The sequence below is a fragment of the Falco punctatus genome (genome assembly GCF_963210335.1).
Source record: "Falco punctatus genome assembly, chromosome: 12".
NCBI lineage: Eukaryota > Metazoa > Chordata > Aves > Falconiformes > Falconidae > Falco > Falco punctatus.
Window position 1 is genome coordinate 26,556,573 of NC_137592.1, and position 22,166 is coordinate 26,578,738.

A 22,166-nucleotide genomic window follows, 5' to 3' on the forward strand; every position below is an offset into this window, starting at 1 on the left:
TAATTCTAGGAAAAAGTAACGTGCTTTGAAAGACTTAAAAAGATTTAGCACTCTTAATCTGATCATGCAATTTTTTCCCTAATATTGAAGTATACTAGCTTCTACATATTCACCTGTTTCTTTGTAGCAGGGTATTTGATATCAAGTATTAATTCCTTTGCTTCAGCTTCAATCAGATCTGCAAAGAAATACAGTCACAACTTCAACTCATATTTCTCAAACTCGTTCTGAAAAGTAAGTCAACCCACACCACAGTATAGATGCACATGGGTTCAAGCTACAGAGATGAAGACACTGTTAGAGAAGTTGATAAAACAAGCTTGGGGAAAATGAAACAAAATAACAGCTAAGTGCCACCTCTTAAACCAAATCCATCTTTTGTAAGATACGTGTATTACTGACAGAAAGAAGGGTACCTATAGAGTCAAATGCTGAACTCCATTACACAGCATAACTGACCGCAACCACACTGTGTTTCATGCAAGCACTCAAAGTATAGCTTAGTTAAGATTTACAGGGCAGACAAGGCTTATACTGGATCCCTGCACAAGATTAAATTTAATCTGGTAGTTTATTAAAAAAAAAACAAGCTAAAGATCATAATTCATAGCACATACAGCTGTCGGAACGTAGCACAATCAGACCTGTGTTTGCATCCTTACAGGACAGATAACACAAGAACCACTTGACAACGTACTGTCTTAAGAAATTATACAAGAGAACCTACCTGGATCTGAGGTTTTAGCTTTGAGTAAAGCATTTAACTTCTTCACTAGATGCATATCCTTTGCTCGCTCACTCTTCTTATCACTGAAGGGAAATTATTTTAATTGTATGAGTGAAAAGAACTAAAGTGAAGGATTCTGAAAAAAAACCCTTTAATTATGTATGTTACTTTTAAGTAACATCACATTAATAAAAATCAAGTCAATGCATACAAAACAATAAGACTATTACTAGAGTACTAGTCAGAAGGAACACCAGAATTGCTTTCTCTACATAAAACATTGTTTCCAAAAAACCTAACAAAATTCATTAGGTCATACAGAGCACAAAGTCCTTACCTCAGTGCTAGATGGAAAGGTACATGGATAGTTTTTACACTTCCGGAGACTGGATCAACGAGGCATATCTGATAAGTCTGGGGCTGCCACCCCTGACTGGTCACATTGTTTAGACCCATTATTTTATAACCAGGATACAACAACCTGAAACAAACAAAAAAAACCCCTGTGGCCTTTAGAGTGAAGAAAAAATTAGCAACCTTCCCCTTTCTACACATTGAATAAAAAGTTGACAAATTTTATAGAGCTGAAATTTTATAGAGCTGAAGTTTAACAACTGCTAAATGCATTTATCAAAAAAGACGGTAGAGTGATGAAACATGACAAAGTCCCCTTGTATAAAACAACAAGCTGCATTCAGTAGAAACACTGTGGGCAATGCAAAAAGCACCTGCCAGCACTTTCCAGTTTTACCACTGGCATATCCACATATCACTTTATGGCAGCAGCACAGGCAACATGCCTACCTGCTAGCTGTTTCTTACCTACAACATTTCCCCACATTGAAGGCTCCAACCCGAGGCCCTTGCTGCGTGCTCCACACTTCCAGAATGCCTCTCCTTGCAGCATAAATCACAAGAAACTGAGCTACTCTGCTTGGACCCTGTGCATTTCCAAAAGGAGAAAAATCCATCTTCTCAGTTTCTCTTTCATGAAGGTCCTCTACAGTCTGTATCCAACCAACTTCTGCATCACGGTACCCTTCATAAAAGAAGGCAGAAGTTCCTTAGTGTACAGAAATTAATACACAATTAGTAAACACCACCACCCACTTAAGTACTATTCCAGCAGCAAACGGTCCTAAGCTTTGTTTCAAACTGTGCTACTCTGCCAGCAGCCAGAATCCTGTCAAGAACTGTGGTCCACGGGCTCTGAGCAGGGCCATCAGATGCAGCCTCCTGCAAAGATCTGGGGAGGAACAAGTTCTTCTGGAAGAAGCCACAGAAAACCCCAGACTCATCAGGTCTGGACTCTGGACATTACACCACTGCAAAAGCCTCTCAGAGAAGAAAGATCTCTTAAGTGAAGTGTCCAGATGTCCCATGTTTCAAATCAACAAAAAGGGATTTAAGGAAGGAAATTTGTATAACTTATTAAATAGGATATGTACATTTTCATTCATATCTTACCATCATTAAAATGCAATTTTTAGTAACCCAATAAACATACTCATCTTTTTTCTCTCTCAGTCAGGAAAATACTTTCCCTGATAAAATCTTCCTAAACAAAAAAGGCAGAGATGCTCTACTGACATGACTAAACTACATAATGGTTTAGCAAGTACAAATGAAGACTCCAAACCACAAGTGAAATACTAATGTATAAAACAAGTTTATAACAAGATATATTACACTGAGAAGGTTGAAAAGTATTCACAATTCAATGAGAAAAGGTACAGTCCAAAACATTTAATTCAGTAGAAAGTTTTGAAAAAAAAAAAAAAAAAAAAAAAAAAAAAAGGAAAAGAAGCTATTTCACGTCTCAACAGCCTCACTGGGGAAAGGCTGGCAAATTGTAAATATGTGTCTGACTATCAAATAAAGCTTGGGACTCTTAAAAGTAATTCCTAGATAATATGAAGCTCTCAGTAATGAGCAAAAAAACCCAAGTCCAAGAACATCAGCAAGCACCTATTAAAGCTAATAAGCTTCAAAATGTGAGAGAAGGGGAATGCACAGGGGAAATGATTACTTTAGCTATTACACTGTTAGCAAGCTGCTGAAGTAGCTGCTGTATTCATAATTAATCTTGGGGGGCGGGGGGGGAAGACAAGGGAAGCTAGAGATTTTCTACCTGTTCTTAAAACTTTGATCTCCCAAAAAGCTGCAAAATTTTAATTCCATAGAGAAAATAAAGTGTCGTAACATTAGGTATAATTACAGTTTGAGAGCTTAACATCTGCATTATTTTACAAAAAGCCCTCGGTTTAGAAGAGACTGAGCACTCCCTGCGCAGTCACCATGATGAAACAAGACTCTAACAAGTTGTGTATCCTCTTACAGATTTCTCAAACTTCTGTTTATTTTCTCAGCAGAACTGAAGAAGATACTAGAGCTTATCAAGAGAAAGAATCTTGGAGAAGACCACTAAAGCTCTTCCAAAAAAATCAGGTCAAAAGCTTTCCATTGGGATACAGTCTGTGGGGAAAAAATTTAAAAGTCTACACCAAAATCTAAACCAAACAGATCAAATGTTTACTATAGACCATATCAGTATTTCAGGGATCACTACAACAATACCCTTAAGGACTTTATGTTACATCTGCCTTTAGTTTGTAAAAACACAATGTACCAAAGTCTTAATAATGGAAAATCACTTGGAATTCTAAGTCTGAACATAAGACACCACAGTGTTGGAAGAATATTATTTGTTGTACGTAACACACCTTTCCACATGCGAACTGCAAGTCCTCTTGTCACATCCAGTAAAATAACCCTTCCAAAACCATCTGTTACTGCTGCCAAAGTGTTACATGGAGAAAGACATATTCTTTCTCCATGGCGACGGGAATCTGGGAGTCCAAACCTAAAAAAAAAAAAAATATTAAAAAATCAAGTAAAAACACTAGATACCTACTTTTCCTCAGAAACAGTAAACAGAGTATCTTATAAGGACTAAGATTTCTTTTTTTAAGTTAACATAAAGGTACAGGTAACATTAAGAGCAAATCATGAAAAAAGTTCTTGTGCTGTCTGAGAGATCTCATAGATCTGTTAAACTACTGAAAACCAAAGTTCAGAAACTAGGATAAGTGACTGTCTTGTCATGCGTTGTCCGGCAGGGATCTCAGAGCAGCAGGTTACTTTATAAGCCCTGCCTTATTGCTGAATAGTCTTGAGAATACTTAAAAAAAAAAAAAAAATCAGGAAAAACAATCAGGAATTTATTTAGTATTTTATCAGCTTCCTTGATAACACTAGGCTACAACCTGTTGCCCCCATTATCCTCTCTCCACAATCAACAGGCAAACAGGATACCACCTAATTTTTGTGAGGGGCTTTACGCTATCCTAAGTTGCAAGCACCTTACACAGCTTCTTTGAAGCACTTCAGCGATAAATTTCAGGACTGACATTTACTTATACTGTCATTAAACTGTGCATGCTGTTCTTTCACAGTCACAATGAACCCAGCACACTGGAAGTGAAGGAGATGGGTAATTATTTGTCCAGAATGATAAACTGAAATGAAACAAAGCTTAAAAACCTGCAAACTATCATCACTGCTTGAAGTCATGTTCATCAATTATGTGCCTTTCAAAATAATTCAAGTAATTAAAAACACAAGACATCTAAAGCAATTGAGACAGCATGTAAAACTCACCTCACTGCCAATGGGGTTGCAGGTTCAACCTTTGGCTTCTGTTTTTGGGCAGGTTCTTCTTCATGTTTACTCTTCCAACCAAGCCAGCCACTTGCAATAGAAAATCACATTAGGAGAATCATACTAACGGTTCTAAAAATTCTTAAACTATTCAGGTAGGTACTACAACAGAAATAATTTAATGCCATTTTTTATTTTATTACCTGGCAGCATTAAATAATGCTGAAGTCAGTTTACTTGCAACTGCTAAGGCAACATGAGACAACAGTGGCTGTGAGCTACCCTGAAAGAAAGGAACAAAGTGTTTAGAAAGTCAAAAACTAGTCAGCTGTGAGTCACCCTGAAATGAAGGAACAAAGTGTTTAGAAAGCCAAGAAATAGTTCTTACACTGAACTCAATTGCAGAATAGTTTGTCAGGCCTCCTACGGACTTTCAGCTCAGAAAGCATAGCTTTAAGACTGCAAAATTTTAATTCATTGCCCCCAGAAAAGCCATTCTGACATCTCTTTACCATTTCAAAATCCTCCTGCAAGTCACTGGTAGCTCAGTATGTTTGTCTGCAACAGAAGTTAAAAAAACCCTGTGTATGATTTATCATGGAGAGTTACCGGGTGTATGGCTTTGGCATCCTTGCAAATATCAACGTAAGCAGTTTTTTCATAAACATATTGGAAAAGCAAGTACAAAATCAAAATTCTGATTCTAGCATTTTCAATCGCTTTCAACCCTGATAAGGACAGCACACACATAGAGTCTGAATGTACAAGACACACAGCTACATTGCCATCCTTCTCCTCCAGTACAACAGAAGACAACGTAAGTGTCCTACAGATATCGTTCAGCTTAAGTCACAGTTTTCTTCTACAAGTACTAGTGTCACTATGTGAAATGACCAAATATACACAGGCCATGTGTATACAGGATCAAAGACCAAAAGGCCTCCAAAAATCACTAAGGTGCATGTTTACACAATCTCAACATAATTTTTCAAAAAAACTTCAGTTACTTAATTGGCAATAAATTAACAAATCGTAAAAAATTACTTGACTATCACATTCATTTTAAGATAGAAAATAAAAATCTCTCATTAGCAGGAACCTGTGGTAGATATTACTATCACATCCACTGCAAATCGTTCCAGTTTCAGAAGATCAAGAAGGGGAAATGTCAGCATAAAATGAACATAAGAATACTTCAGAAATACCCACGCAGAAAAGAAAAGGAGTAATTATTCAAAGTTTCAGCAAGTCAGCTTTGTAGTACATACCTCCAGGGCAAAAAAGAAACCAGTGAAAGGATTGGATCCAACAGTAACATACTGAGACATAGCAGGTGGGCTGTTTTTTATAGCTGCATAATATCCACCTATATTGGAGGCAGTCTTCATTTGATCGAAAGGAGACAGTGTCATGATGCCTAACAAAAACATTAAAGTGAATGTCTTATACTTTCAGAACAAAGGCATGCAATTGCTCTAGAAGCCCAAATATATTCCTGCCTTCTTGGCTGACCAGAGCAGCTTTAACCACAGAAATTCCAAAGAACACAGTAGAGAGTAACTGGAAGTACATCGGCTAATTGTAAAGCGTAGTTGGTTTGTCAGCGGAGTTTAACAGCAAAAACACTTCTACCCAATTCACTTCACCTGCCTTGTTAGCCCCATTCTGATCTCTTACCTGCTTTTATGAAAAGGGTGGGAGACAAATGAAGCTTACTATCCCTCAGAACTGCCTGTTTGACAAGAACCTGGGCTTCTGCAAATTCCTAAGGAGTAAAAGTCTGAGAGCCTAAAAGTCAGTTTGCCTTTTTTGGAAAGGAGCAATCTCACATTTTAGTTTCTTTATGTGCTAGACTGAGGACAGACCCTTACCAGTCTTACCCTGCCTGCCAGACAGTTCTTTAACCTGACAGAAATGGGAGTAACTGTATCTGATCTAGTCTCTCTCAGCTGTTTCTTACCAAACAAGAGAGGACAGGACAGCTACAGCTGTAACATCCTTTGTCCCCCTCAAGTGGAAAGGGGAGGCCCAACCAGACTAGAAGAGAAAGTAAAATATATTTTTGATGATGGTTAATGAGATCATTCACTACAACAGCCTTCTCCCACTATTTATTTCTATCCAACCAGTACCACTAAGTGCTCTCACTCCGAATTTCACAGCACGAAAATATTCAGTTTCATTTAAGCCAAATATCTGAAATTAAACAGAAATGCTTACCAATACTAGCATGGTCAACAATGATATCCACATCTTGCAAACCCCATTTCTTATAAGCTAATGGTGGAGGCTGAACATTCTCATTGCCAGATGCTGCAGCTGACAAAAGTTGATAAAACACAAAAAAATTCCTACTGAGTCAAAGACAAAGGAACAACATAAGAGGGCAAAAAACTGATGCAATCTGAAGACACAAAATAACATCGTTTTAAATTAACATACATTTAAACACCTGCTGAGCTAAAAATGGCCTTTTGAAATACTTACCTTAATGAAATTAGAACATTTTTTAAAAACTCACTGAATAAAATTGCACATGATACTCCATCACAACTGTATTTTGTACTTGCCGAGAGCTTTGTTTTACTAGTCATTTATGGTTTAATATTCTGTACAATTTAAAAATTTATTTCTATGGTCTGGGCATATTTAAATGGAAATTCCTCTGCCAAAAACTTGCAAAGCCAGCACTCACTAGATATGCAGCAACATGAGGTAACAACAGCGGTAAAGATAAAGCAAAGATTGAAACTTCTTAAAAGTATCTATTACAACAAACAAACTATCAAGAATGAAAGAAGATATAGCACTCTGGCTGCAGATATTACAACTAGGCGTAAGCACTTCTCTGCAAGTGGTGATCTCATTGAATGAGTAGAGTAGAGCATGTTCTGGTTGTGAAAGCAGATGGATATTTCTTGTTATAGTATCCGTTTCCTTTTGTACTTGTTGCATGATTCACAGAATACCAGTTTTAAAGTTCTGATATACAAGAGTTTTTCCTTCTCTTATATTCCATAGAAATGCTACCTTTTGATTAAGAGAACAGGCACTGTTGGATAGACCCAGGGAACCATTTAGCATGGCAGACCAGGATCTGAGCAGAGCTAAAACCAGATGTCTAGGGAAGAATAGTAGAACAAGGACACATACCTGATGCTTTCTCTAAACCCGCTTCTGAAGAGACCTTCCCCACCACAGGTAAGCTCTAAGCACTCAGTAAACCTCCACAGCTTTCTTCTCCACTAATCTATCGGTTTCCCTCTGGCCCCAGCAAGTTTTTAGCATCCATATCAACCTCAGGCAAAGAATTCCACAACTCAGCCTCACGCTACACAAACACACATCTATTTTTTATTTTGAATTTACTATCACCTAGCTTCATTTCGTGTCACTTAATCCCAAACTGGAAGAAAGAGTGACCAATCCATTCCTATGGGCCATCCCCATACGATGGGGCAGCAGCGTTTCTTAGTTCTTTACCACTCACCCCTTCTACGTAAGATTCAAGCCTCAGTTTAAGGGTGCTGCTGTCCCAACAGTTCCTAATGCTGTCATTCTGGCAGATCCACTGTGCTTCCCACCTATGTGCAGCCTCATGATTGTCTGCTGTGGGGCTCGCTGTAGAAGAAACCAGAGTCTGACAACTCTGAAGTTCAATGAGAACAACCATCAGGAAACTGGGGAGAACAATTCAGCAGCACCTGTTTAACATCTTATCTGGCAGAACTGTAACAGCACCATACTCCTGCAATTTACCACACAGTACTGTTACGTGGTTCTCCTTTCACCCCAGGAAACTGACCCTGTTTCCAAATTAGAGTATGAACAGGCACTATAGTAAAGGAACAGGATCAAGGGCTGCACAATCAAACCACCTATCAATAGACATTAACACAAAGAGCAGTGACCCTCACCGACATATCATCAGAGCATTATCACTTCCCAGAAGGCCCTCACTGGGAAGGAAAGCATTTCACTGACAGTGAAATCAGCAGTCTGACATGCTAAGAAGCACCACAGCAGCATGTGGGTTAACCCCAGTGGGCAGCTAAGCACCACACATCTGCTCACTCACTCCCTTCTAGTGAGATGAGGAAGAGAAGAGGAAGAGAACTGGAAGAGTAAAAGCAAGAAAACCTGCGGATTGAGATAAAGACAGTTTAACAGTTAAACAAAAGCTCTGCATGCAAGCAAAGCAAAATAATGAGTTCATTCACTACTTCCCATCAGCAGGCAGGTGTTTAGCCGTTTCCAGGAAAGTAGGGCTTCATCACATTACAGTTTCTTGGGAAGTAAAAAGCCGTAACTCTCAACATTCCCCCCTTCCTCCTTCTCTCCTCCCAGCTTTTAATGCCGGGCATGACTCTATATGGTATGGGATAGCCTCTTGGCCAGCTGGGGTCAGCTGTCCCAGCTATGTCCCCTCCCAATTTCAGGCAAACGCCCAGCCTGCCTGCTGGTGGGGCAGCGTGAGAAATGGAAAAAGCCCTGATGCTGCGGAAGCACTGTTCAGCAATACCTAAAACATCCGTGTGTTGTGAACGGTGTTTTCATCACAAATCCAAAACATAGCACCACACCAGCTACTATGAAAAAAATTAACCCTATCCCAGTCAAAACCAGTATACAGTACTAGAGTGAGAATGTACAAGGACAGTCAATGCTACTTGGACAACTTGTGCTCCAGCAACGAGGCAGAAATTTCCTCATATGCAGTAGATGTCTATATGTTGATGGACAAGCAAGGAAGATACAAATTCCACCTTCATTTGATACTTAACAAACGTAAGTAAATTTAATGTAATGTAAAGTACTATTAACAGAATCAGAAATAAACATTTCCTCTTAAACATACCTCTGGCTACCTGATTGCGACATGCACGAAGGGACTGAAAGAGGCTGAAGCCATCAATTGTCACAATTGCTGCTGGGTACAAGATACTTAGTTCTTCATTCTATGGAAGAAAATTAGAGAAGGGATACAAAAATAAATAAATAAATTGCTGTTGTAACAGCTTCTTTTCTGGTTTTTTATACTATTAACTACACAAAGATGAGGATTACACCCAGAGAGTTAATATCTAAAAAGCCACAGGCAACAGACTCAGGCAAAACTACAGAAATCCCATACTAAACCATCCAACACATGGGTAAGCTACTGAGGCACACAATTCCATATTTTTATCTTCTTCCAATTACTGTTACGTTTGCTTATCATTTTACGGCTTATGGAAAAAACCCAAAAGTTAAAGCAGCTTGTGAAGGCCACAGAAAAACAGGTTTATCTAGAATGCAAGTATCAAGGTTTTATGAGCCAAATTCCGAAACTGGATTAGTACCTGATTTACCACTTGGGGACATAAATGTGATAATCTGGTCATATAAATTCAAGACTAAAATTCTTTAATGATTTTGTATTTCAAAACTGATTTGAAAATGTCTTACTAAATCACATAAGCACTTGTATGAAGCAAACTTGGAAATTTCGTAACTTGGTTAGTTTTCTGCATAAAACATGCCAACTCAGCTAAGAACAAAGAAAGATGGCTTTTCTACTAAATAGCTTGAGATCTGCAAGAGCCTTTTCTGTATGATACTCATAACAACATGCAGGTTCCTAGCACTATTTCCTATAAAGATTGTTTAAATTTTCAGCTATCTTCTCTGTGAAATAATTAAGATAAGTTCTCATGAATGAGTACACAGAGCTCTTGGCACTTGTCAAGTTACATTTCCTCCTTTCATCAACACGTTATCATATTTTGTGCACATAAATGAATAAACAGGAAATGAATAGCGCCTTCCCTTGCAATGTTATCACAGAGAAAAACAGAAAAAAAAATGTATCTATAGAGCTAACAAAATATTCCAAAAAATAAAAAGAAATTCTGAATCCTCAGACTACACAGGCATGAATACTTCTAGAACAAGAAATCCAGTCTCTTGTTCTAAGGCATTGTCCATCCCATCAAAACCTAGTAAAGGACACAAGCGGATTCACGGAGAAGACTCCTCTAACACCTCCACTTTGCTTTTGAAATAATCTGACAAAACCTGTTCAGTGACACCAGGATGCCTGGGAATTTCATAGGTTCTGCACTTAAGCTGTAGGACAGGATCTTCATTTAAAAGCTGTGCAAGAAGCAGTACTCCACTCTAGAAGAGAAGGAATAATAAACATGAATATTACTACCCCTCTTCTTAGATAAGGCAAAAAACATCATCTGCTGAAATAAAAGGTTTCTAGAAATAGATGTGCATTACAACAGTTTGCTTGTGGGCCTGCCACGCCGAGAAACGTACCTCGGTGTAAAAACGAACATAGCCAGAGGTGAAGCCAACCACAATGCAGGTCCAGTCAGGACGGCCTGTGGAACTCCTGTTTCACAAAGATACACTAGAAGTTAAAAACAAATCCTGCTCTAAGCTGTAGACTTATAAAAGTGTAATGTAGTGAGACTAATGATGCACATATATATATATATATATATATATATGAGAGTATCAATCCTTACCTCTTCTGACTTGCCAATGGGATACACAATACACTACTCACACACTCACTAGAAACAGAAAGATAAAACTAGTAAGCATATTTTTTTCTCCAGTTGTGAAATTTTGCCCTACACAACAGATCTTGCCAAGTCAACATTTTTAATATTTTAAGAATATATTAATGCAGCACACAATATAACAAATTCATACAAAAAGCAAAAAAAACCCCTTTCATTTTAAAGACATTCAATTACAAGTTCAAGAGTGCCCAAATAGATTGCATGAGTGCTCATTGCACCTTGCTAATGCAGTCTTTCATGATTCACAGGCTGATTATTCTGCCATCACTCTTCAGTAAAGATTCAAGTTAAATCTCATGTATCTAAAGGTAAATAATTTTTTTCTGATCAACAATGATATAACAAGAACGGCCACTTTAAAAAAAAAAAACAAACCCAACTGAACTATATTTATCAGAATATTTTTTAATACATTATGCAATTAGGTAGGCTTTATACCCATCACATTTCACTGCTTTATAATTTGAAGAGCATTTGAAAGGCTAACATGGTCTTTCCAGTTAATGCAATAACTGAACATGCTCATTGCATGGCAGGAAACCACGCAGAAGGCAAGCAGATGAGCAGGCCTCTACATCTCAAATCAAAAGTTATTTACCTGTTACCATGATAGAAAATTGTACACTGTCTGGGGCAACAGCAGCAGTACAAAGTTTTTATGAAAGAGCATATAAATTCAAAATGACATCCCAAAGAGCACTTAAAAGCATAAATGCCCACAGTGCTGTTGATTATTTGCATTTCAGGTCACCTCTATTCCCCAAGGAGTGATTAATTAGGCTAGACAGTAACAGAAAGAAAAAGCAAGTTTGACATGAGTTGCAATTCAGTTATAACTTCAAAGCAATGTTAAGTTGAAATGAAAAAATGAAAGTGAAATCTCACCTTCCAATAGCAAAGCTTAACCACCCCAAAACATTATCAGTTGAAGGCAACGTTGCTGGAGTGGGGGGCTAGAACGTAGTCAAGTCTTTCGACAATCTGACAGTAACTGCCATACTCACACAGAAATAGAACCCACATCTACCAGTAACACTTGCAAACCTTAGATCAAGATGCAGTGAATATAACCACACCTATCTAAAGAAAGCTACCTGTTCCATATGGTAGTGTCTCCTAGGGCTGTAATAGTAGTAAGAAACACCCACCCCAAAACAGATTTTCCTTTTTTTAATAAAAGATGACAAAGTATTTTCAGTGGTGGTATGGAGGGAGGTGTAAAACAAACCTTAAAGAGATGTACATAAGAGTTCAAATGTGTGGCAGCAGCAGTTTTATTACAAAGGATTACGATTTTTACAGACTGGAGTGAAGCAGACTAAGTCAACACCTCCTGCAGCATAACAGAAGGTTGAAGCCAATAGGGAGCATGTTCAAAGGCAAACAGCAACTCAAGGCTGCAAACTTAATAATAAAATGCAAAATCCTCATCCATATGGGAGACCCAAGAAAGCATCTGTCTGGTTATTTGAAGGCAGATCAAGCAGAAATATTGTATAAATACCAAATGTATGACCAAAGCAAATTTTCCAAGTCCCGAAATGACTAGAGCCCAAAATCATTCCTTGATCAGAAAGCTGACTTTATATTTGCTTGAGGTTTTGAAAATGAAAAGAAGTATTTCTAAAACAAATTGACACATTTCCAGTTGCAACATCCCCTAACAAACTTTAATCTCTACTATAAAAGTAGATTTTTCAAAAACGGTAATTATTTTTTCCCTTCTAGAACAGGAACGTATAAAAAGCATGATAATCCAGATCTCTTAAGATGTCTAAATTACATGCAAATACACCAATTTGCAGAGAGTACCTCTGTAATTTTGTATGAACTTGCCCTGAGATACCACACTACGCATGAGGAGTGACTTTTGCAATGTTTCTGATCACACAGGTTACTCCATTTCTGTTTTCAACATTAAAGTACACACAACCATGAATGCACTTGGATGAAAGAAAAAGTACAAGTAAAAAAGCATATGCTACTAATTATTAAACATGAATATGACATTTTAATCACAGCTGCATTTCAACACCTACCCTTCTTCAACATTCAGAGAGCCGCTCCAGCCAACAGCGTATTGCATTTCCTCTTTTCCCTTGTCACTGTGCTTCCATTTAGCTGCCATTAAGAATAAAAGACACCATCTATAAAACTATGTTTTGCATTTCACAAATGTAGTTCTGTTCCTAATCCTTCTTTTCTGTACAATACATCCTATCACTCTTAGATTAAGTACCAATTACAAACCTTGAAAACCATAAAAATAACAAGACATTTTTAGTGACTTTTCTGAAGAACTCTTATGTTTTCTTTTAAATTCACATGGAACAACATGCTACTAAAATTCTGAAATGCCTAGTTTTAATTAAAAAAGGTTTATACGATAATATCTACTTCAGCAAATTTTAAAAGGTTCAATTCATGAAACAGGAAGCCTTAAGAGAAAAGTACTAAGCAAGAGCAAACTTCTTCTGTGAAGATTACTGAAGATGAGCTTGAACAAATGGAAAATGTTAATTTTAACCATCAAGAAGGACATGGGAACCCTACATTAAATCTGACAATTTTTAATCATCGCATCATAATCAAGGTTAGAAAACACTACACTTTATTATTCACAGGGTGCTGTTACAGCTGACATTTGAATCATCTCCCAGGTGCCAATGGACAACTGTTGTGTGCCATTTGTCTAACACCCAAAACCTGAGACACAGGGACACTTCTGCCACTGTGTGGTACAGTTGCTGTGGCACAGTTCAGCAGCAAGTGAGCTAAATCACCTCCTTATTCTTTAACCAATAAGAACTTTCCGAGGAGTACTGCTATCTCATCATCTTTGGTGAAAAATAAGTAACTAATCTGCATTGGGTTTGGGACACACAACTTTGCAGGGAATGACAAATGCAGCATGACAACTCAATGCAATCTGCCTAATTATGAAGTCTGAGCTTCAACAGCTTGTTTTTGTTTTAATATGGCACAGTACTACCCAGATCAGGAGGTTTCCCTTCATCACGTTCAGGTGCCACCAACCGCAGCTGTAAATAGCACCACCACCCCAGGCAAGAACACACATGTGAACAGCAGCTGGCTGATCAGTGTTCATATATTACTAAGGGTACCTTTAAAGGTTCCAATAGCCCTACTTTAGAGTAAACTATAAAGTCACCCATTCTTCAAGATGGAGAATTATTATCTATCAAAGGTGGAAATCTCAAAAATACTCCAGCTCAGTACTCCCTCCTCCAAGTGACACTGGCTCAGTTAGCTTATTTTTTTCAAGGGAAAATAAAAATAAGGTCACTTATTTCTTATTGGCTAAAATGAACACAAAACTTTTGTTTTTCTTATTGATCACAATTAATGTCAATATGTCTGAGCATCTCAAGCAACTGGGTAGTTACAGTATATAGTAATTCTACATGATATAATAGTTTTCTCAGATCAAAATAGAGTAGTACCTAGAAAATGCATGTTGTGTACTATAAAACACTCCAAATTTCTTGAAGGCATGACTAGGTTAGCAGGAGACAAATCTTGTCCTGATTACTATTAAGTATACTAGCACATATACTTAGTAGAATGTATACTTACGCACTAAAAAGACTGCTTTCTGTTCATTAGCTATTACCATCAGGTCATTTGTTGGTGACAAGGACAACACACAGCCCTGAAGCCAGTGATTTCTCTGGCTCTTGGAATTAGATTCCTCTTCTTCCTATAGGTAAACCTTCAGTCAATGTGTGCAACAATTTTTAAACACAGCAATGCTCGAAAAATTCACAACAACTTGGCTTGCCCTCAATACCAGCACTGAATAGACTATTACTTATCAACTCACTAGAGCTCCAACTTGCATGAAAAGCCATGAGAAATGCATCAACCTTGCACGAATTTGATCTGTGTGTTTACAAAATGGAAAACAAAGAAGTACTCATCACTAACTCAACTCCTCAAAATCTTCTCCTTTCAACAGAGACACTAGAAGAATGAGATTTAAAGTTTTGTTATTATTAAGGACTTGATAGAATCTCCTTAATTATTCTCGTTATAAATTAACAATTTATCAAAGCTCATACACTGACCAGCATTAAGTAAATGTACACATACACGAAGAAAGTAGCTAAGCTGCCATTCACACTAAAGCCATGAAATTACAAACCTTGTAATGTACCATGCAACAGGTATCACATGGCTTTCCACAAGGAACTTTACAAAGAAACAAAGTCAAACAAAGAAGTGGCAAGTGTTAAGGGTTTAAGGCTGGGTAATTAACAACTTAGATACCATCATGAGCTATAAAAGCAACAAGATTGCACCTTTTTTTCTTGGAGCAACAAGCCAAATATTTGCTTGTGGAACAAACAAGGTAGCTAGCTCCTGCTAACCATAGTTTGAAAGCAGAAAGTCGGTAATGGGTTTTGAGTGGTCTGCTTCGAGGTCTCTCAGAGACGATACTCCTGCTTCCTTAGCTCCATCCCCTGATCAGCCTCCATTTCCATAGCAGCATATCCAATCCCACCTCCTCCTAGCTCTCCAAATTGTTTCTGTATCCTCTAGTGTCTCAAAGCAGCTATACACAAAAAACCTGACAACTTCAGTGTGATCATTTGCTGATCTATGTGATGTATTCTGTTGTAGTAAAGCTGCATCTACTTGAAAATATACGCATTTACTCCCAGCAGATTAAAAGAACCAACAACCACAAACACCATAAATTGTAGGAATAATTTGCATATCATACTCTTGATCAGCTATTCACTGTATTCAATTCCTTTCACAAGGCTATACTGTAAAAACAGTCACTTTGTGCACATAAGAATACGTTCTACATTAGCACACTATAAGCATTCTGCTAACTACCTTTGTCTATGCTATCTCTTGAATTATGCAAGTGGACAACCTATTTTCACGTCATTTTTGTCTGTTGATGGATGCCAAGTTCTATAGGAACAATTTTTCCACAGTAATTGCCATTTTTCAAGACTTTACAAAAAGGTGATGAAGTTTTCTAGGATACCCATGACAGAGGTAAATGTATCACGTGCAAATACACAAAAATCAAAGCTCAAAGAAAAGCCTTGTACTAATTTTTAATGTAATGATTTGTAAACCAAGGAAAAAGAAAGAGAAATGAAAGGCTTGTTTAAAGATTAAAAGGAATTAAAATTATATCTCAGAGTATTTAAATAGTTATCTGTATGCATAAACAACTTGAAATCTAAAGACATAAAATATGGCCTTCTTACATTAGTGACAAAAGTAAGCTAAGGGTTAAAATGGAAAAGCACTGAATTCCTCAAAAGAAACTACTTTAAAAGGTGAAAGACAGAATTATTTAAATTAGCATTTAAGACAAGATTTCAACATTGTCATGCCTACAAAACAGCTAATCAGTTCCATTAAGACACCTTACACGGAAGAAAAGAAAACTTTTAAAATTTTAGGGGGGTTTATTTTCTTTTTTGAAAAATTTTTCCATGACTTCTCAAAAGTTGCTGTGTTCTATTATATAGATAATTGTCCAGGTGACTTGAGTAATTCCAAGAAAAGTTGGATTTTACACCAGCTATAATGCAAATCAATCAACAGTTAAAAGTTTTAACAAGGGAATTCATTGTTATATTGTACTAACAATTCTCTACTCTGTGCTAGACTGATGCACTCATTTTGGTGCGTGTTCAGACATACAGACTCACATAATTACATGCTCCTACACAGAACAACCTGTTTGCTGTGGATAAGAGTTTTTTCCTTCTGAAAAGGAAGGACTTTGACCTGCTTTGACCTGGAACCACTAGCAGCTTTGGAGGAAAACAGGTAAGCAAAGGAGTAGGACTTTAGCAAGAAGGGTGTGAACTACCCAGCAGAAGAGTTTGACGTTTAAAAAAAAAGAATGAAAAATAAGACAATTTCAACTTAGCAACACACGCTGGTTCTGTCAAATTACAACATAAATAGAAAAGCATTTGTTTTCCTCATTAAGGAAGCTATAAACATTACAGGACATAACAAAGGTGTGGCCTGAGAAACACACTCATTTCATGGCAATTATAGTGGAGCTGCATACCCATCCTACTTAAATGGTTTTATACTCCTGTCATGCCCTGACATCAGCATCAGTGATTCATCCCTGGGAAACATCATGCTCATTTCAACCTGTCATCTCAGCTGAAAAATCTGTTTCCCTGCTGAAATAAGTAGTTACAAGGCTACTGCCCAACTTCTTGGGCATATTTCCAGCATATTGAGATAAATACAGCAGATAAGAGTTTGGTTAGCAATGTGAAGTCTGGATTCTTCAATCTACCCCATTAGCTCTCTCTAACAGGGCAAGCAATTCTGGTCAGATGATTCACTCAGGTGCAGAGGATTTCTGCACAGACAGATTCCCTAACAACTTATATAAGTCGGCTCGTAGCTAGAAGTCTCAGCCCCACCAAAAAATACTAGACTAGCCACATTATTCTTAGTTGAAATAGTTGGGCAGAAGGATGTTTTTCACTCTTTAAAAAGCAACTGTGCTGCCCCATCCTAAACACATAATTTGATCCCTGCTGTAATACCATCTGCACATTACAACATAAGAGGAGTACTACAGGATCATTAGAAAGATGCTTCTGTCAGTGGTTCATGATTTAGGAGGTTCTGATTTGTATTAATTCATAGTAGACCATTATAACTCCACTACCATGCCTTACTGTCTCTGGCTAACTATAGGGCAAAAAAGATGTCCACAGCTGGAGCAGCACAAAGATGTGTGTATACTCTAGTGAGAAAAAAAGCCCTACAGAATACAAGAATATGAATAACTAACACAATAGGTAACATCCAAGCTATATTTAGAAACAATTCAGGAGCAAGAGTAGGCTGGGGTGGGCAAGACCTTGGGAGGGGACGTAGCCAGGGCAGCTGACCCAAAGTGACATTCCATACCATATGATTCTGCTCAGATATAAAAGCTAAGAGAAAGAAGGAGTAAGGGGGGGCATTCGTTATTTACGACGTTTGTCTTCTGGAACAACTGCTACGTGTACTGAAGCCTTGCTTCCTGGGAAGCAGACAAATATCACCTGCTGATGGGAAATAGAGAATAACATCTTTTGTTTTTCTTGGCTTCCGTGCAGGTGGAATTTTGCCACTGTTTCATTAAACTGCCTTTATCTTGACCCACAAGATTTTTTTTAATCTCATTTTCTCCCCTGCCCCATTCTGCTGAGGAGAGGAGTGACAGAACAGCTTGGTGGGCACCTGGCATCCTGCCGAGGTCAACCCACCACAAACACTCATATATATGAACTTACAGGTTCTTGTAATTCCGCTTCATCCCAGGCTCCCCAGCCACCATCTTCCCAGCTTGTTGATTTGCCTGCTTTAAGCAAAAAAAAGATATGTCACATGAATACAGCATAAGCAACAAAAAACACAATCAAAAAGGATTGCTGGTGGTTGTTTTTCCTTTCCCCACCAATGCATTATTACTTTGTTTATGGCAGATACTAAACGAGTTCTACAGAAAGAACCATGAAGTGGTAGAAATGGCTGTCTTCTCTGTATTTACTTCAATTTTTAAGACTATGGTAAAGTAGTAACAGAAGCTGTAATCTCCTAAGTACAAATTGGAAGCAGGTGTAATGACACCTGTGTCAAATTAATTTTGACACACTCTCTACAACTCTGGGTAACTAACATCTTACAGTGCCTGGTACAACACACCATTGATCCTTCAACAGGGCCTCTATGCACTTTAACAAGTTATTCAAACAAATTTGAGTTTTCTCAGTTTCTCACAGACATTTCAAGAAAGCTAAGACATATTTCTAGTTTTACACAGCAAGCTGAAGCAAAGACTGAGGGCATAAGGTGGGCAAACCCTATGTGTCCATGACAAAAACTTTCTCCAGCAGGTACAGAGACGTAAGACCCCACTGCAAAATTTAAACTTTAGCTTCGTTTATCTAATTATTACTGCTCCAAAGACAACAAAAGTCCCATCTTGTACGTATTAGGCAGCTACAGAGGGAAAGTAAGGGGACAGCAGGCTCTCTCCAACCCTTCAGGACTCTGTGTATATGCCAAGAGATGTTTTACTAACTGGCGTAAGACCTGTAACACACCACAAGAACCATATATGCAAAATTTTGAGAAACAGTATTTCTATACATAAGTAAAAGATCTTCCTTTCCATAATGGTGGATTTTGGTTGGTTTATGTCAAATGCAGGATCAGCCAGTAGCAACACAAGTTTATTTTAACAGGGGTTGACAGTACATAAAAATCCGTCTGTGACAACAAAACATCTGAGCCCAGTGTAATGCAGATCCCACCACTACTCCCAGTGCAGCTAAAGCTGTGGCCTCTGAGGGGACAACAAGCACAAGGGCCTTGGATATTCACCCCTTTGCAGGACAACACAGAGGAAAAATAACAAGAAACTGATCTATTTCAATTACATCATTCAGAAACCTCAGTCAAACCACAAGCTTACAAGATACCTCAAACACCTGAGAAGATGGAGACTGATAAGGACAGGTCTGTTTCTCAGTTGTCTTACAAGAGAAAATGTATTCATTTTATATAGAAAACATCTGAAATTCTTTCATCTAAAATACAGAATTTGATATGAATTTAAAAGCCTACGCAAAGGGTAATCTTGCACCGGCATTTAGCAGTAGATGTACAATTCTCAAACGCCACTATCGCTGAATAAGTCAATAAGCACCACTGTAGTTCAGTAGAAAAGCCAAGCACCGACTTCCATCTAGAGGTACTAGGCAGGAAATCTGAAGGAGTAATATCAATAAGACTTCAAGACTTTTCAAGAATTTCTTTCAAGTTTTTCAATAACTGATGTCATGGCTACTTTGACCTTCAGAAGTTTAAATGCCATGTGTCAAGTTAGCTTAAATTTAGTTTTAAGCAAGGAAGATTTTGCCATTTTGGATGGCCAAACAGCATGACAAGAAGGTTTCTATCAACAACACTCCCATTTTATTTATTCTAAAAACTCTGGTTCCTTTACCACCAAAGGCAGAATCGAGTAAAACAAAATAGAAATCTGTATTCTATCTTTCATCTTTTGTATGGATAATAAAGAAAAAAAACTTTAAAAAAATATTTTAGCTTAAGAAAGAAACTTTTCTCCAGTGTTGTTGAGAAGGTATTTCACAAGACTGTAGAAGACAGAATCGCCTACCCCATGAATAAACTTTATTAAAACTGAAAGGTTTATACCATCTATAAAATGTGTGAGTCAGCCAGGGTCACTGTGTCATCATCAATACGATCTGACTGCACAGTTATTTCAGGCACAACTATACAAGCAATAAGCTTCCAAGGGTCACGGTCTCATCTTGTGTTTGGGCTTGGGAATTGTCCAGTGTGCAAATATATAGAGGAAAATTATGGCAAATACTGTTGAATATAAACCACAAGAAGAAAACAGTAACTTAATTTCAATTCTTAATTTAAGATAGCTAACAAAATGCTACTTCTGTTTGCATTTTATTATCTCAAAAGGCAACAAAGTCTCCTTCCTATAAAACTCACAGAGGAAAAAAATTTGTCAGCGTGCCACCGTCCAGAGAGAAACATAAGGATATTCAAGAAACACAGGTAAGGCCAATGCCTTCCCTACAGCACAGAAAAGACCGACCTTTCCAAGAAACCTCGGCCACTTCAATTCTGAGTCTGAACACCCACCACAAAACTTCAACTGTGAGGACTCCTGCTGCCTCTTTGCAAATGGCTCCATTTTCATAGTTGTCATACTCCTCAGTTGAAGCTAGAAAAATCAAAAAGGATGGAAAAATGAGGTAATGGTGAGGCACCACCCCACTCATGAAGCTGCAGAGATCTTCCAGAACTGTGACCTGTTCTGCAAAGCCAGCACCTCCTCATGCTTACAAGGGTTTACAAGCTTGCTCCTTCATATCCATCCTCTACAATGCATAGACAGCTGCTGCATGCACTAATCACGTCTTCCTCAAAACCCTGCATGCATTCCTTTCTTCCATACATTAATCCTCTTCTAAAAAAGAAATTAAAATTAATGTTTCCTCATCCATATTATTCAGACATTTCACCTATGCAAGGGCTAGTGAAGCAAGGTATTAAACAATGGACAACCAACCTCTGAAACAATGGACAGAGAAGCAACAGATGGATACACCTGTCATACTTGAACTCAAAACAGTTATTCACCCGTGCCAATTAATTACAAAATGTGCCACAGAAGCTGTCAGTTTGCAGAGGCTTTCCCACGCACCGGCACCTGATAAGGTTGTTCAACTGAGACACGACACAGGATTGAAGTTCTGTTTACAATGAAGATTTTAAGAAACACCCCATCATTTCCTTTAGTAACATTACAGATCAGAACTAACAACTGTAGAACACATACGTTATCTAGTAACCAATACCTAAACAAGCCCTAAAAAGTTCTTGACTTGCAGCTTCTTCACTTTTTCCAGTCCTTTGTTGGGACAGTCAAGCTTTCCTGTGCAAATCTACATTTCCATTCACCTCCATCTCTCACTAGCAGATGTCCAGTAAATAGTTCTCCCTACTTCGATAAAGCAGCAGCAACATTCCAGATTTTGCTTTACTGGGGAGACTGCAAAAACACAAGTTCATCTACTGCATCTATAAGAACCACTTCACTCTATAATTTGAAGCATACAGCATTAAAATGCCATCAGCAGCACATCCGAAACTTTACAGCTGCTTTAAATGCTGCACATGTGCACCACTGGTGTTAATGTATAACAGAATTAATTTCAAGCATATTTATCAAACTTCATACACAAAAGAACAATATCTAATGATAAGCATGTTTTGTTTTAAAGACAACAGAGGAGAGACACTAGCAACAAACCTAGACCAATGAGGTCTAATTGGCATTTAACAGGTCAAATTCAATATGAATGATGTTTTTACCCAGTCTAAGACTTCCTCCCCAAATGGTAGAATATAACTCTGAGTGCAGAGAACTGCCACTGCCCTCCCTCCCAGGGCAGCATGATGACCTGGGGCACACAGCAGAAGCCTTTCCCTCCTGCCCTCAGGTCTATGTTCCAGCTTTACGCAGCAGGTTACCTACCACAGGACATGCTTGGCACGGGCTTGCCCAGAAAAGCTTGTATTTGCCCAGGCAGAAGAGCACATGTTGAAAACTGGACCCCCAAAGCAACAAAGGT

The 22,166-nt window shown here is 38.0% G+C and overlaps 1 protein-coding gene across 5 annotated transcripts in view; it reads right to left on the reverse strand.

Moving 5' to 3' along the window:
• The window catches only part of RAB3GAP2 (RAB3 GTPase activating non-catalytic protein subunit 2), a 49,035-nt gene that overhangs the window by 21,458 nt on the left and 5,411 nt on the right, over positions 1-22,166 (reverse strand). Inside the window, exons 2-17 of one of the 5 annotated variants that reach the window (XM_080408541.1) lie at positions 18,273-18,340; positions 14,563-14,686; positions 13,005-13,086; positions 10,906-10,953; positions 10,694-10,769; positions 10,445-10,546; positions 9,246-9,345; positions 6,608-6,700; positions 5,656-5,804; positions 4,591-4,670; positions 4,388-4,477; positions 3,451-3,590; positions 1,550-1,790; positions 1,065-1,208; positions 728-810; positions 114-178 (exon numbers count right to left, since the gene is read on the reverse strand). In XM_080408541.1, the coding sequence (XP_080264667.1) occupies positions 114-178; positions 728-810; positions 1,065-1,208; positions 1,550-1,790; positions 3,451-3,590; positions 4,388-4,477; positions 4,591-4,670; positions 5,656-5,804; positions 6,608-6,700; positions 9,246-9,345; positions 10,445-10,546; positions 10,694-10,769; positions 10,906-10,953; positions 13,005-13,086; positions 14,563-14,686; positions 18,273-18,340 (1,685 nt within the window). Of the gene's footprint in view, positions 1-113; positions 179-727; positions 811-1,064; positions 1,209-1,549; positions 1,791-3,450; positions 3,591-4,387; positions 4,478-4,590; positions 4,671-5,655; positions 5,805-6,607; positions 6,707-9,245; positions 9,346-10,444; positions 10,547-10,693; positions 10,770-10,905; positions 10,954-13,004; positions 13,087-14,562; positions 14,687-18,272; positions 18,341-22,166 lie in introns of all 5 variants that reach the window. The other 4 variants (XM_080408540.1, XM_080408539.1, XM_080408543.1 and 1 more) reach the window with 4 other exon arrangements.